The sequence below is a fragment of the Prinia subflava genome, chromosome 4 (genome assembly GCF_021018805.1).
Source record: "Prinia subflava isolate CZ2003 ecotype Zambia chromosome 4, Cam_Psub_1.2, whole genome shotgun sequence".
NCBI classification, from domain to species: Eukaryota; Metazoa; Chordata; class Aves; order Passeriformes; family Cisticolidae; genus Prinia; species Prinia subflava.
Genome location: NC_086250.1, coordinates 64,189,307 through 64,206,325, shown reverse-complemented (window position 1 = coordinate 64,206,325; position 17,019 = coordinate 64,189,307). Strand labels below are relative to the sequence as shown.

Sequence of the window (17,019 nt, the reverse complement as noted above, 5' to 3'; positions counted from 1 at the left end):
CCAAAAGCTGAACTTGTCACAGGACGTTTATAGCATTTGAGGCAGTGATTTTTAGCAAGCACTTTGTTGCCTGATTACAGATCCCAATGCTGTGTGAGTGTTCTAATGTGTTGCTGTGAAATGTGTGGGTCACGTTGAGACTTCTAAATTGTACAAAACAAACCAAATGACTCAATCTGATGTTTTCATGTGACTGATCGAAGGTGGAGGTAGGCTTTGAAAATTCCAAGATCAAGAATCCTGGAAAGGACCACTTACAATAGTTTAATATTTAAAGGCAGCTCTCTGTGGTGGTGGGGTGTGTGGTGTAGTGTAGGTGATGGAGTGCAGGTCCTGCTCCTGCCCTGCCCCTGACTGCAAAGAGGAGCAGTTCTGAGCCAGCTGATGCACTCTGCAAAGGGCCACATCACCTTCCCTGGCCTTTCCACATGATCTGTTCCATTCTCAACATGATCTGTTCCTCTTGTTTTTTGGAGAATAGGTGGGGAAAAAAACAGATTGAAGATTTTCTTCTCATATCATCTATCATATCATCAACAGAATTGAAATCTTCTGAGTTTTTTAGTGTCAGTGTGTAAAACAGTGTGTTAGAGGTATTCTTACTGCCATCTTTATGGTGTGTATTGAAAATAAATTTTAATCAGGTGGGAAATCACATTGTCCAGATCTAAAAACTTTTGAACTAAAACTCCAGCTGACTTTTTACATAAGTGTTTTAATTTCCTGACTTTTTAAGAAGTCTTTCAAAATCTACAGATTGAACTGTGTCTTTTTCTTTTTGGTTGTACTTTCTTTTTCTTTTCTTTTTTGTTTGCTTTCTTCTGACATACTTCTCTACTTGGCCAAATCATCTTTCTCAACTATCCCCTTAGGTCCTGTGAATGATATTCTTCTACATTATTGCACTGTTAGCATTTCACCATACTAGCATTTTTTGAAGTCATATAAATAGTCTTACACAGAGTTCTGGCATTTTACTTAAATTATGGTATGTTATTTAGTCTGCAGTGGTCCACAGGCCAGTGCATGGTTTAGTGTTACCTACAGCCTTTTTCTGCCTAGATACACCTGTTATTTAATGAGTGAAAAACTGCATTAATGTGACCATGAATTAGTGTGTGATGTTTATATAATATTTTAAGCCCCATTACTGAAGGTGAAAATAGTTTAGGAGGCCTTCTTGGGAGGTCATGGAGTCCAACCTTCTTCTCAAAGCAGGTTTGTCCAGTTATTTATGTTATTGACAGAGAAGATGGTACAAATTAAGAAGAAGGAGAGATAACAAATTAATATGCTGCAGGATGTACAAAATTTAGACCTAGTATGAATTAAATTCAGTATGACTGAATATAAGAATGAACTGTGAAACAGGATCAGTTGATGGCTTAGCAAGGCATGGCAAAGACAACTGTATCAGATGAAAAAAAATCAAATTAATTAAATGTTCACATTCAGTTGGTATTATAACTAATTCCCAATAAAGCATTAAGATGATTTAACAGTTCTTGTTCTCCAGGGATATGATCTTTAATCAGATGTGGGGATAGTAAAAGGTAGACAGGGTAATTTATTCCAATAAGAGAAGCACAGTTCCTAGTTTGAAATTTAATTGGGTGATGTATGAAAAATATAAATTCTCTAGAGTGCATTTTGGTCTTGAAAATTAGATGACTAAGTATTTCACAGATTTTTGTCAACAATGGATTTTTAAATTTTATTTTATTACATGTTTTTAAGTATTCTCATGGGATGTGAAGGATCAGTCAGTGAAGGAGGCCATGAAATTTAAATTTTTGTTTGTTTAATAATTTACTGGATTTTTCTGAACTCCTAGTAGCATTTCAATCAGTAAAAGGGAGATCTGTGTTTCTTCTAATATGATCCTCTATTCCCACTATTGTCTAGTTATCTTATCCTGTCAAGCCACTGTTGCAGTCTGTGGTTCTGTGCAACACCTGATAATTTCAGGGCAGGCAGGAGGATCACTCTTAGTGAACAGCTTTGTCATAAACCCCTGAGTTTTCCCAGACCATCACCTCCTGTTGAAGAGGACCAGGGTAGGATGTTCAGATGGGATTACACCTCATGATTCCTGACCTCATGGCCGGGATGTACAACCCAGGAGGGATGTGGAGATACTGCCTGAGCCTTCAGGAATGGCAGGGATGGAATTAGGAACCACTGAGGATAATCAGACATATCTGTGTCCATGGGAACAGATGAGATGGACCCAGGGCTGCTGATGTCATTATGAGGGAGCTCTCCATCATCCCCGAAACACTGTGGGGATTGGAGAGGTTTTGGATGACCTTGGGGTGGGGAAGCCACATTTATCTTTAGAAAGATAAATAAGTCTTAGATTTCTTATGTGCTTAAATATTTAAATACACATTTCATTTTACTTGTCATTGTGGCTCAAGAGAAAATAGGACAGGACAGAAATGATTTTTTGCATACTGATATTACTACAGCAGGCTCTGTGTAAATTTGTAGTGAAGGTCACATATAATCTGTAACAACTAAAAATAAGAAATTTTCACTAATTATTACTGTCTTTTAAGGGTTTCTATTTTTGTTTATTGAAAAATGATACCTTAAGAATGTTCCTTTTTGTCAGAAATTAGGAAAAATATAGAAATACATAATTACCTGAATTATGATATTTAAGCCACTCTTGTAGATGTAATGTTCTTTAATAGAATGAAAATTCTTTCAAACAGAAGAGGACTTCCAGAAGCTTGGATTTCTATTTTGAAAATCTTTCTAACTGAAGAAATTAGGAAAACCCAGATGGTTTCATCTATTTCTCTAGAATATAATTCATTGAAATGCTACAATATTTTCACAGGATCATAGAATAATTTTGATTGGAAGGAACTTCTAAAATTCATCTACTCCAAGCCCATGCAATAAGCAGGGCTTGTTTTTCAACTAGATCAGGTTGCTCAGAGCCCAAGCCACCCTGACCTTGAATGTTTCCAGAGATGGAGGCATTTACCACTTCTCTTTGTCTCAGTGTTTTACCACCCTCATCTCTCAACTTATTCCTTATATCTAGTCTTAATCTGCCCTCTTTTAGTTGTAAACCATTACCCTTCTTCTTCTCTCAAGAGACCCTGCTGAAAAATCTGTCCCCCAAATTTCCAGGTCTATACCTTTGATCAATTAATTACATCAAGGATTCATTTATTCATGAAACCAATGTCATGATACATTGAATTGTGTGAATAGGTCAAAATATGAATAAAAAGAAAACACCATTATGTTTGAGATATGTAATAATTTTATGCATATCTAAAAGTTCTCATCAGAAGCCATGAATTATAAAGGTCAGATAAATGAATGCATAACCTCCCCACATGGTTTTGCACCATCCATAAAATATCATATAGTCCTGTATACAGTAGACAGGGACAAGCCTGTGAGTAGCTGTATAGAAATTATCATAGACAGAAAATAGCTGCATTATAAAAATAGCCTAAGAGACAAACAAATACTTTTAAATTATTTTGACTCTCTATTTGGTACATACTGATATTACTCAATTGGCAGAACACTGGAAATAAAATGACTTCTGTAAGAGAATTTATCTATCTTCTTTTAAATATCAGTACTCAATCCAGAGTTCCATTTGTTTTATCACTGACTTACAGTAATCAACTGATCCATTAGAAGTACATGGAAACATTAAAAGCACTGAAAGCAGTTCTTATCTTTATTAAATATAATGGCTCTTGAGAGTGACACACTGACAGATGCTAATATAAACTGTTTCCTTACTAAATTCCCTTCTAGTTCACTTTCTGAAGCTACCCAGACCCTGCTTATTTTTGAAAAATAAATATATTTTCCTATGTTTATATATGTGAATATGCATATGTATATATTTGTACATTATCACCTCCCTATTGTATAACAGAAAAATATTTTGATTCTGAGCCAACTTTTTTCTTGTTTTATTTGTAAATATTTTAATTGTTTTGTCCCTAAGAGAAGACAGAAGGATGTCACTTGAAATCATCATGTTGCAAAGTGAAGCCCACAGTCCCCCACTGACACAGAGTGAAAACAAAATAAACTCTTCACAGTTCTGTCACAACCACCTGAATGCACTCTTCCTGCAGCTGGAAAATCACAGCCAGTGAAAAGGAAATGAAAAATGTTATCAGAAGGCAATGCACTCATTACATTACCTAAAATGCACTGAAAGGCTGTGGCTATTAGAAATGCATTCTTCAAAAATGCTCCTAATCCTTAGAAAAGCTGTCCCCAGCCTTTGCTTGCTGCAGGCATTTGCTGAGCTGTGTGCTTCAAGCAACATCCCATTTTACTCTCTCTGTTAGGTCTAACTTTTTAATGGGGCCACAAGCATTTTCAGAGGAGCTGTGTATGTAGTTCTACTGGAGTATTTTCCTCAGGGAGGAAAAATATCCCAGGAAAACAGCAAAACTAACTAAAAAAGAAAAAGGAAAAAAAAAAAGAGTACAGAACAGATCACAGGAGAAATTCTGTGCTCATTTTGTATGCTACAGTTCCATTTATACAGATTAGATCAGGGAGGGAATTAAAAGAACTGAGCCTCAATTGTTGAAGAATTTACATTTAGAAATTTCAGCAGATATTCAGAAATAAGAAACTGGGCTGAAACCTAAAATTGAAAATATAAAAGTTTAGTAATTCTGCAAAGTAAGACAGGAAGGAATCACAGAGGAAGAATTTTGATGTCCCTAAAACCACAGCAATTATAATTACATATCTACATTCATTCTCTAAAATGGCTTTGGTAGGGACAGTGAGGTTTTGTGCAGAGCACAGTGTCTGGATGAAGGCAATGGAAAATACTGGCAACCAATTCCTGTCTGTTTTACATAAATATGAAAGCAGGCAGGTGTCGTTGTTTCTGGCTGGATATCAGCTCAGCAATTGAACAAAATCTAGTTTTATTCTTTCATCATGATACTAAACCTGTTATGATGCTTTGAGCAACTTCTACATTGTTCCTGAAAACAATCTGCTTTTGGAAAACTGAAGATTGCTTCAATTGGTGGTTGAGGTGTTTTTTGGGGTTTTTTGTGTTTTATGAATGATTAAAAAAAAAACAACCAAACAAACAAACAAAAAACCCCCTAGCATTTCAACAGAAACAAATATTTTTCAACTAAATGAAAATTTATTAGTAGAGAGAAATTCCACTCATCTTCTTACAGCTGTGATGATGGAAAGTAACTGAATATTGTGGAAAAGAATCAAGATAAGTTTGGCTGCAGTGAAATGGGCAGCTAGACTATGTCACGATTTCTTGAAATTATCTTTATCAATTTTTTAATGCATATTTTCTTTTCTAGACACATTTTTCAGTAATACTTCTTGGCATAAAGGTTCCAGTTAATTCATGTAAATACATTAATTTATGTTCAGAAAGCCCTCTAGAGAGAAGTTGCATTATTTCTGCTGTGTATTTGGCTTATAAAAAGATGCAGAAGGTACCCTCCAGTTTATTGGAGATGATACCGAAGTAATTTAGAAATAATCACAAAGAATGGATGCAAAAAACCCCTAATTTCTTGAGTTCTAGCTGCTGTATCAATTTCCTTTTATCCTGATGGTGAACAGTAGACACAGGAAAAAAGCCCAGCTTTCTTTATTAAACAAAACCAAACCAACCAACCAACCAACCAACGAAAATGTGAACTGAAAAGAGAAATGAATTTTATCTGCGTCTCAAGGGAGGAAGAAATTGGTCTGGAAATTCATTGCAGCAAAATGAGTGAGTTATTTTGCTGACTGTCAGTGGTAGGCAACAATGTAATACAATAAGTGAAGGCCAGGTTTGAATAGATAGAAAATTAAGCTTCTGCCACTCTCTCCTGTGGGAGTTTTATGTGCCAGTATTGATTGCATTTCAGCTCATGACTTGAGAGAGAAATTGGTTGGAGTTGGATTTTAATTATATTCACACTCTGGATCACTTTCCATCAAAATATGTGTTTTGCTACTTTTCTGGAAACAAAGTTTAACTGGGTATAAAACTGTATCAACTGACACCACAATCTGTCAGGCTTTTCACAGAAATGCCAGATGAAAATAATTAATAACATTGAGATTTTTCTTTCTAATAATTCCTTTTTTTTTTTTTTTTTAAGCTACTTGAAATTCAAAACTTTGCAAATTAAAACCAAATAGATTTATTTTCTGCAGAAGGATCCACTGTACTATAAATCTGGATGTGTAAGGCCTGGTACAGCATTTGTTGGTCTTGTTGGTCAGGAGGGAGTGGCCCAAGTGAGTTCAGCACTAATTTGCCAGTAATGGTTCTGATACCTATTCTGTACAGAACCAGTTTAGACAGTTTTAGTTTTACAGGACAAATTGTTCCTGTGTAAGGTTAACTTTGAAATTTTTAAAGGATTTTGTCATTTGTTGTCTTTGTTTTTTGGGCACATTGCCACATTGTTTCAGTATCAGAGCTGTACATCACAAAATGCTCCCATGAAGGTCAACAAGAGCAGGGTGAAAGCATCTACATTACTTTATGTAGTTTTAGATCCACTGCCCTGTATTAATGAAGTTGAGAAGAGTTTTGACAACAAGGGTCTTCAGATTTAGAGTTAGATTTAGATTTTTTGCTTGGGTATCATGTATTGGTAGGAATAACAATTGACTCAGTCACAGTCGTTTCCAGGAGGACCTCTGTGTGTGTGCTATTAGAGATGTGAAAATCAGATTTTTTTATTATTATTATTTTTTAATTTTAAGATATTCAGGTCTAAGTTAATTAAATGTTTTCAATTTCAACAAACTTTAACCAGATTTTGCCAGGAAACATGTCGTCTCCATAGTATATGAGTGAATGGAATGACCGAAAGGTTGTATTTATTAATTGGAATAAAATTGAAATATCAAGTAGAAGAAACATAGTCATTTTATGCTGTGGTGCTTAAGGAATTTCATTCAAAAATCTAAATATATTTTAATATAAAAGCTTCTGTTCAAGGCCTGCTAGGATGGACTGTATGGAACATTATGTGATTTTTGGGATTTTTTTTGGTAGGGCCAGAAGTTGAACTTTGATGAACTTGGACTAGTCAGTCCTTTCCAACTTGAGATATTCTTTGATTCTGTGTTCATGTCCTTTCTCTTTTGTCATATCCATTCCCTCCCAAATATTTCTTGTGGAAATTTAGTTAGAGAAATCTTTTGACATTCACTCATTCTGGTGTTTTAGTGTGATTATGTGGCCCGGTGATCCCCAATTCTTTTCTAAATTGTACTATGAAAGCCTTGAGGGTTTGGAGTCCTTGCTCCTAATTTTTAGAAACAAGAGAATTTTTTTTTTGTTAATCAAATGACTTTGCAACAGAAGGGAGATTTTGCCACACGAATGATTGAATGTTGGGATTGCACTTGCATAATTAGACAAAGTCATTACTTTGAGCAAGATGAAGCTAAAAAGTACTTGTGAAAAGAACTCCAGAATTTGCTTAATGTTTTGCATTCCAGTTTTGGGGCATGAAAAAAAATGTGTGGGATAATACAGAAGCCAAAAAATACCCAAGCAAACAACACAACAAAAAACTTTTGAAAAATTGAACCCAATTACATTGTCTGAATCTGTCATAAGGCTGTGTCATTTCAAATCATGCAGTGCAGGAACTGTTACTGATCCTGGCTTTAGTCTGCACCCTTCAAAGTAAGTTATAATGGTTGTGAGCCTTGTCTGGCTGCTGGTTGCCCACAAATTTGTCTATCACATTCTCCTGTATCATCACCCCCCTCCAGCAATGGAGGAGTGAGAAAATAAGATCATAAAAGACTCATGGATTGAGATAAAGAAAAGTCCAAATTTTGAAGCAATGTAAATAAAAAAAGATTTGTTCTTCCCACCTGCAAGCAATGTCCAAACACTTCCTGGGAAGTAGATCTTAGACACACAGCAGTTGCTCCACAAATACTCCACCTTAATGATGAATGTCCCCTCTTTCCTCGTTTCTCTGAGCTTGTAATACTGAGCAGAGCATCATTAGAAAGGAATATCTCTTTGATCATCTTGAGTCAGCTGTGCTATATCCCCTCCCAAACTCTTGCCCATTCTCAGAATGGGGTTGAATTCTAAGCAAAAAATTGAACTTCTCAACATAAGATGTAGCAGCTATGCTGCATAAAAATAATCGAAAAGAGTATCCACCTTCTTTTCTTCCAGAAGTTAATAGACTTGTGAGATTCATCTCACCTAATTCTAGACAGCTGTATTGCTGACTTCTACATCTGGGTGATTTGCACTAGAGCTACTTCTCCAATCAATCAAAAGTAGGAGGCACTTCTAAAGCATGATTCATGTCATGGGAAAATAGGTGTCTAATTAGGAGAAGATGGATTGCACTCTAAACATTCCCATTTCTCTTCATTCACTGTGAAGGCAGCCTGCAGTGATGAGCACAACACTGCTGGGTTGTCGAAATTGGTGGCTGTCACTGGTCAGATGAGTTCTGCCCTTTGTATTCCCAGAGGAAACCAGCTCTTTAAACCCCACCCAGGACTGCTGCTTACTTCAGGCAGCATTGAACCTATACTGAGAATGGCATTGTTCTGTAACCTTGAGATGAATCAGATGATAAAATGTGGGCAGTTTTATTACATGGCATTGTGGATAAGCTGAAGTGTGTCTGTCTGTGCTTTGGTAGAGGATAATAAACAGAGTGGCCTCAGCACACACATGCCCCACTGACCATCAGGTACTTCACTGCCAGCACTGTTTATCAAGCATAGCACATTTTCAAAAACTGATGACTCTGTAGCATGAAAAATATCGTTCTAATTGCCTCCAATAGCTGGCCTGAGTATAATAATTCAGTATCATAGTTGCTATATTATTGCTTTAAGTGCAAGTTGATCTCTGGCCTCCTGTTCCAGCTGCAGCTGAGACAGGTGAAGACACTCCCTCCTCCTCTTTGGCCTTCACTACCTCCTTGGTTCCACACTTCATGCTGGTTTTGTGGCTGAGTTAGAAAAATTCCTCTGCTTTTCAAAATGTTTAAGAACTGGTACAAATTGACTGAGTGTGTTGGAAGGAAATGTGCATCGGGGTTCAGACAGGTGAGAGAGGATGGGAACCCAAGGCAGGCAGGTGGTGGTGAGCACCTGAGTGTTTGGGGGCCTTTCCCCTTGGACAGATGTAGCCAGTACATGGGATTTCGCTGAGACATGCTTAAAATAAATCAATGAGCAAAACGTGATTCAGTCAGAAATTCTAAGAAGGCTTAATTTCCTTGCTTTCTCTGGATGAACAACACAGTTTCTGAAAAATCTGTTCATGCAATGTATATGGGCAGTATCATTTTTAGGTTTGTGATTTGCAATATAATCTGCAGGAAGAAAAAAAAGTCATATTTTAGATTTGGTGTAAATTATTACATGTAATAAAAGGTAATTAATTTGCCTTGTGTTATGGGTGTAAAAATTGCATTCAGTTATGAAATTTAATTGTGTAAGGCGTCAGGCTCTTACTTTTCAATTGCAGGTCTTCATTTCACTGAATTGCACTGGGTAAATCAAAATTGAAAGTAAACTATACACAAGTATTCACTGACCTGGAGAAACTAACTGTGTTTATACACAAATGCAAAATGTTAGCAATAAAAGAAAAGCTATGATTTTTTGTTTTTGTTTTTTTTTGTAAAAAAGAGAAAATGTGAGTGGCATTGTTTTTAGCACACTTTTTAACATTTTGCCCTTTACATTTTTTTCTTTAAAAAGCCTGAAAAGAATGAAACTGAATCCGGCAGCCAGAGAATCAAACCAGTATTTGAAGATGATCCTGTTTTCCGACGGCAAACATCTTACCAACATGCAGCAGTGCACATACCAACAGATATTTACGAAGGCTGTAAGTAGCATGTGAAAAAAGTGATTTTATATTTTAACAGTGAGCTCATTGTTTGTGTCCCATTCTTAAAACAATGCTTGTCACCATTTTTGGTACAGGTTTGCTGTTATTGCCACTTTTACTTCTTTCAGTGCTGCTTCAGAGATGTGATTTATTAAGGATATGATTCATTTTGTGAATTGGAAGGTGCCACAGTTAAAGAGGTCCATTAGGATTGGATCAGAGTTTCACTAATGTAACTGGAGTGAAACAAAACTCTTGCATATTCTGATTTTCTGATCCGTTCTTTCTCCATGCTGTTCGCATTTAATACAAACAATTCTTGACAGTTCCTCTTTACACACTGTTTGGCCTTAGGCAGAGAGGAGTTCTGAAAATATTTTTAAGTATCTTATAAGCTGGTACAGTTTAGGGAAATAACATGCTGCGTGAGCTGGTAGCACATCCCATGCATTTCTAGAATTGCAGTAACAGACTGGCAGGGAATTTACATAAGGTCTTTCTAACTGTAAAAAAAAAAAAATATATATATATATACTGATGAGGATTCTTTAATTGTATTTCAAAATTAGGTATTTATCTTTCAAGACGGAAATAATTCCCTGTGCTCATCAGCAAGCAAAAATCTTTATACAATAAAAAAACATTTCAACATTCAAAGGGACTGAATATTTTTTAAAAGCTAGGAAGAAAAATTAAATAGGATTTGTATTTTTACAATTTAAGGTGCTAATTTCAAGTATACAGTGTTTTCCTCTTTTGAAGTCTCATCAAGAGGAAAGAGACCCTAGTGTGACCTGAGCTTTTTAAAATTCATTGCCACAGTTGTGTGCAGCTTCCATAAATGGCACAGGGATGAAAATGGAAATGTCACTATGATGGGGGAAAGAATCATAGTAGCTTGTATTCTTATATAGTGAGCTTGACAGACAGACCTAAAGGATTATTCTGGGTTTCTGGCTTTCATAAGTGCTAAAGTGCACCTTAATTGCAGGATTACAGAGAAGTGAGAGGCCATTTCTTTTTATTTATTTTTTTTTTTAACAGCATTGATACTTCACTGTTAAAACATTTAAAAATCTTGTGTCCAATTATTAGGATATTTGTAAATGCTGTGTGAACTTTGGTATCAGAATGTCATCATAACAGTACATAAAAAGTTTTCTTGTCATGTTGAATTTAACATTTTAAACGGAATTCCTGAGGACACATATCCCTTAAAAATGTATACCATGTAATATTACTGTACAGCCCGTAAACGTGAAAAGAAAGACAGAATATGCCTTCCACAGGAAAGGTACAACTTTAATATCAAATAAAATGATAATAACAGAAAAATGTACTTCTGGACAGAGGTAATTGTGTATGCAGCATATATGGTTCATGGGTTTTTGGGTCTGGTTTTTATACTAATACCAGAGAAATGGAAGCCTAGAAAATACTAGGAAGTCTGCAATTCTGTGTCGTAAAAATCATGTTGTTGTGTGTTTGGTTAACTTTTCCTTACAGATGGCATTTTCAGAGACAACAGCTTGAGAATACCTAAAAGTGACAGATTTCATATCAATAAACAAAAATGTACACCAGGTTCTATTTTATAGTTACAAAGTTCATGTGTCATCTGAAACACAAGTGAGCAATTGTGAGGTAGTCATTCACCAGCAGATTTCCAAAAGTAGAATTTAGTGTTGTTCTTTTCACACTATGATCTACAAGCAATTTTTATAACTCTAGAAAGGCTGATAATGTATCTTGAACCCTGTTGTCATTTGTCTGCCTGTTCACAGGAGCTCACCTGTCATTTCTTGGTAGAGGTTTCAGTGTCCACTATAGCAGGGAGCAGCTGTACTTTTGAAAATAGAACCTGCAATTCCTTGTCTAAATCCCAATCTGCTTGGAAGCGTTTGCAGCACAGGTATTACAGTGAATCCTTCTGAGAAACAGTGGATGAGACACAGTTCACAAGTTTTATGGCTTGGAAGCCAATTTTTTTGACGGAATTATGCCTTGGCAATAGATTTCATTTTTTCTCCTTTAGTGTATGTGCTTTGCAGGATGCCAAGAGAAACAAAGAATTGCTCTTTGGATCTCACAGAACAATTTTCAATTTCAAGATATTTGACTTGCCTATTCCTCCCTGAGATTGGTTTTTCACTTCTCTTGCCTCCCCCAGCAGCAGGTTGTTGTCTCTAGGGCAGAGGGACAATTACTGTTAGAGCCACATGTGATCTGAAATCACAAGTGATTTCACTTGGGCCTGTCAATCAGGCTTTGTCATGTTAATTAATTATTTTCTGTATGAAACTGGGAATTTGATTCTTACCCATAGAATCATTAGGTTTTGAAGAGACCTTTAAGAGAATCAATATGCTGTCCATTAAAATGTTTTCTATTTGTTTCATTTCTGTTGTAGTTATTACTTGTGATCATTTATGATTTTAAAATTAAATCAAATAATGAATTTCTATCCACTTAGATTTTTGAAAGTGGGAAACCGTTTTGTCTAGTAATTCTGTAATGGTGGTGCACAATCTACTTAAAATCTAGTGTGGTCTATAAAATAATATCCTTTGTCTTCCTACATATATAGTGATTTGATTTGATTTGTTTGAAATACAGTGATGAACTTCTTGTGAAGTAGTTCCTTGTATTTCACCATAAAAATATATGATACATTGTTACAACATATCCATTTTACTACATCCAGGCTATTAATTTGTGAGTTATTTGATTGTAGAAATAAATATTATGAACGTTGTTACTTTTTTTTTTATTTCTGTCTTTCCCTGGATCTTGTGCTAAAACCTGTGCAGAGACAGGAAGAAGTCTAACAAGTTAATGTACTTGCCTGTTTCTGAGGATTGAAGAGAGGGGGCAATCCCAATAAAATAGAATCAAATCAGGCTTTTAATTCAGTATTTTTTCAAGAGGCTCATTTAGGTTTTGAAATAAATCAATCTGTGGCTGAAAACAGAACAGACCCTCAGGTTCTCTTTCTACCACATGCACTGGGAATTAGTCATGCATCTCCTATTAGTAATAGCTGAAGTCTTGTTTCTAAATCCTCATTAAAACTGCACCCTGCTTATCCCTAAGCAGAATATAGGAGCTGCAGGCCAGAAGTAAGAGGAAATTCCTGGCACAAGGACAGTAAGGTTAATCTCCCCAGTGGACACCACCACATGCCCTCGCTGTCTGGATTCACTCTCCCCATCTGCTGCAGTGATTCCTCTGGCGTGTGTCTGTCCTGGTGCCATGCTTTGAGGTGAGATGTTAGGCAAAGCACACAAACCAGGTTTGCTTTTTATTCTGGGTGGTTATTCCTGCCTTACTCCCTTTAAATCAGAAATGCTGCTTCCACATGTCACTGCTTGATTAGCATGGAAGAGCTGATTGAAGTGTCAGGTTGAAAGTAATGTGTCATGAACATGACAACATAACTGTGAGTATATTTGGACAGAAAAAAGGGCTCCTCTGCTCCAAAGCCATCAAAACAGGCATAAATATTGGGTTATGAGTAATTGATGGTTCATATACCATAGTAATAGTAAAATATAAATGCTGTTGCTTCATACACTCCTTTCATGGCAGTCCCACTTTTTCTGCTCTCTCAACTCTTGTGTTTATTATATATTATTTGATATCAAGTTTGGCAGTGGACATAAATTTTGCCTTTCTGGTGGTGCATCACATATGTAAATAATCAGTTATTGATAAAGTATTGTGACATTCTAGTGCTCCAGTATATAACTCCAGGACAATATAAACTTTTAGAAATAGTTTTTAAAAAATTGAGTTAGATGCTATAGTGATTTTTATCTTGACCAGAAATAATTTGTCTGGAGTTTTATTTCTGTTTAGTTTAAATAACAGTTACAGCCAGGTAGGACACTTTTATTACTTTAACTAGTTCAGCATATTTTAAGATTAGTTCTCTTGATATATTTTTCTCCTGGTTTATTGTAAGGGATAAATGAATAGTGCAGGCTTACTGCATCGGAGATTGAAAAAGAATGGCTTCAAGTCTCTGATTTTGTGTGTGTTCACACTTTAAATTTGGAAATAGATATTAAGTATTTCTCGTGCAGATGGCATGTGACTGTAACTTCTGAGGTTTTGGGGGTTTTTTTTGTATTCTCCATTATTTTAATCAATGAGGTATTTGTGAAAACATATAATGAGTGAAGTAGACCTTTAAATAATTTCAGTGTCAGCCTGTTTTAAATACCAAAACCATGGCTTGGGGTAACTATAAAGCAAATGTTAGTTGCAGCTAAGTCCCTAAGCACTGCCTGGTTGGTTCAATATTAAGCCCAGAAGGAAAAAAACTGATGCAGAAGCTTAAGTAAAGAACTCTAGGGTCAGTATTACTTTTTATGCTCTGACAATTACAGTTGGTTTCTTTTTTCCCCCCAAGTAGATTCTAAAGCTCCCTGAATTAAATTCTTATTTGAATAATCAGCAAAAAGAAATAGCTTTTTTAACATGATGAAGAAGCTTGTTTCTGTCACAATCCAGGCCAAACAACTTGAACAGTCTCCTCCATTGCAAGGAGGTATTTATCTTTTGATACTGGGGTTAGTACCATTACTTCAATTGGATGGAGGGTCTAACAATCACTTGACATCAAGTTGGCCATGACTTCTGTCTAAAGTGATCAAAATTTAGGATAATAAGGTAAAATAAGGAAAGACTTTTTTTTGTAGCCAAGGGTAATTTTTTTCCTCTTTGAAAGACTAAATTGATTAGGTATATGCTGTTTTGAAAATATAGATGTGGTAAGGAATTCTCAATGTAGATTTAAAGCAAGCTGCCTAATAGTGATGCATCACAAAAATGAAATATTAGTATACTCTCAAGCTGAATATTTGAGAATCCATTTTGGCCTGGAAAGTTTATCCAAGACTAACTAATTGTTAAATGTGACATAAGGTTTTTAATGGGAAAAGAAATAGTGGCAAATCTGAAAAAAAACACACTTCTGTTACAATTCCAGGTATCCTTCTAGACTTGAATTGAGATGTTTAAATAGAATTTTCAGATGTTTCTGCAAAATAAAAACAGATTTTTTTTCCAGTAGTAAATTTGGAACCTCAGTACCTTTGGCTTTCATAGACACAGTTGTCCAAACACAAATTTGTACTGAAAGTGGATATTCTGAAATATTCTACATCTGATGTGAAAAATCAATATTTGAAGTGAATCAAGGGTTAGCTATTTACAATCAATATGATTGATTTTATTTATTTGTATGTATTAGTGTGAGAACTGACTGAAAGAGAGCATAATGAGATTCTTGATATATAACACTTAGAACCTTTCCTGGAATATTAATTAGGGTTTTTTTTATCTTTTCGAAAAATAAGTTTTTATTTTGAAATATCTGAAGGAAGCTCTATAATAGAATAAATTATGCCCAAAATAGGTGGGCTAGCGTACTTGGCTTTGTTATTTGTCTTGAGTTGGAAAAATAGATACTAATTTTTACATTTTCTTTTGCTATTTTGTGTTGAAGAGTTTTCTCAGCTATCAGTTGAAATACTTTTACAGCTTAGAGCTATATTTTAAGTATTTTACATCTATTCTAATAATTTTAGATAATAATTTAGAGAATAATTTTCTGGGGAAATTAAATACTATATTCAAGCAAACAGTCACAGCTCACGAGAAATTCATGATGGGAATTTTCTCTTTCTCTTGGTGAAGCCTTTTATCCTATACAGTAATTTGTTAGAGGGATGAAAAGAAGTTATATGGTTTACTTCATGATCCCTTAGAAAGAAATTTTCTTCATATTCTTGTGTTGTTCTTCTCTTACCAGGTACTATTTTTACTTCCAAATATTTTTTTTCTATAGATCTAATTTTGGCAGAAATAATATTTTCATTTTCACTGCCAAAGTTCTTTTTATGAGTAAGCATATTAACAAAACATATCTGCATCCATGTATAATCTTGGTTTTCTCTGTTTCAGTTTTAATCCTGCTTCCAGATAATCCCAAACTTCATAGTTACCATCTGTACTTCATAACAGAAATGCACTGAATAGTTGTCTCTTGATCTTCTAGGTTCCTATTTTTCAGATACGGAAATTTACCTTCTTATTGATATCTTTTTTTTAAAAAAACAACTTTTTTCCAGCCTACTTCACCTTTAATTTAATTACAAAATTCCTAATTAAAATATTTTGTAAAATTACAGAATATGTAATTACAAAAGAACTTCCATATTGCTAAAGTGTAACTATGTCAGGGTTTTGTACTGATACATGTTTCCACAGTAAAAACATTCCACAAAAACAAATCACATTTTAGTATGGTAACCCTGTCTTCTTTTTAAATGGAACAAAATATATCATTTTTCTTTTCTATTTAAGTCGAGGAAATGGTTAGTAAATTTCCTTTTTGCTGTTGTTGTTGTTCATGCTCTTTTTAAAAAAGAGGCAAAACCTATAAAACATTGAGTTTGGGTTTTCAATAGAACAATACAGGCCTTAGGCATGGCCCTAACCCGTGGCTGTGGCTTCTTTCACCGTGACCCCTCTGGGCACCATCAGCTGCCAAGCGTTCTATATCATGTCTTTCCTGTTCTTACCACCAGAAATTCACCTGCATGGACCTCTTACAAGATACAATCTTCTCAAATACTCAAAAGATATGATCTCCCACATGTTTAGAATTTTGAATATCACAGTGAGGTGTGAACAGCCATACCAGAAGCCAAAGTTGTGTTACCTGGTTAAGCTGGTCCTTGTGGTTGGGCTTCAACAAGTTGGAATACCATGCAGTGAAGGGATTTTTCTTCCTGTTGATTTTGAAAACTCAGGAGTGTAACAGAAAGATGCCAAAACACCTCTGTGTTCCTGTTTACTTTCTTTTCCCAAACCGTATAACATTAATTTGCATCGTTTGTAAAAAAGCCAAAGTGTGAAAAGTACTTTTCTAATAATGGAATGGTGATGATCAATATCATTGATCATAGCTGCCTCTCTCTGCAGATTTCTTGACCAATGATGTGATGTGCATCCAGAATTATCTGGGACTTTATAGCAGGTCCTGAGATTCCAGTGTCTGTTAGGCTGCTTGACTGAGTAATAAATGTTTAAGCTGTACACACTGCCAAAATCTAGTTTGGGGA

General features: G+C 35.3%; 1 protein-coding gene across 3 annotated transcripts in view; it reads left to right on the top strand.

The window, feature by feature from the left end:
• CACNA2D1 (calcium voltage-gated channel auxiliary subunit alpha2delta 1) overlaps positions 1 to 17,019 on the top strand; it is a 359,015-nt gene that overhangs the window by 200,386 nt on the left and 141,610 nt on the right. For all 3 annotated transcript variants that reach the window (XM_063396985.1, XM_063396984.1, XM_063396986.1), the window contains exon 6: positions 9,754 to 9,883. In XM_063396985.1, coding sequence (XP_063253055.1) covers positions 9,754 to 9,883 — 130 coding nt within the window. The remainder of the gene's footprint in view (positions 1 to 9,753; positions 9,884 to 17,019) is intronic.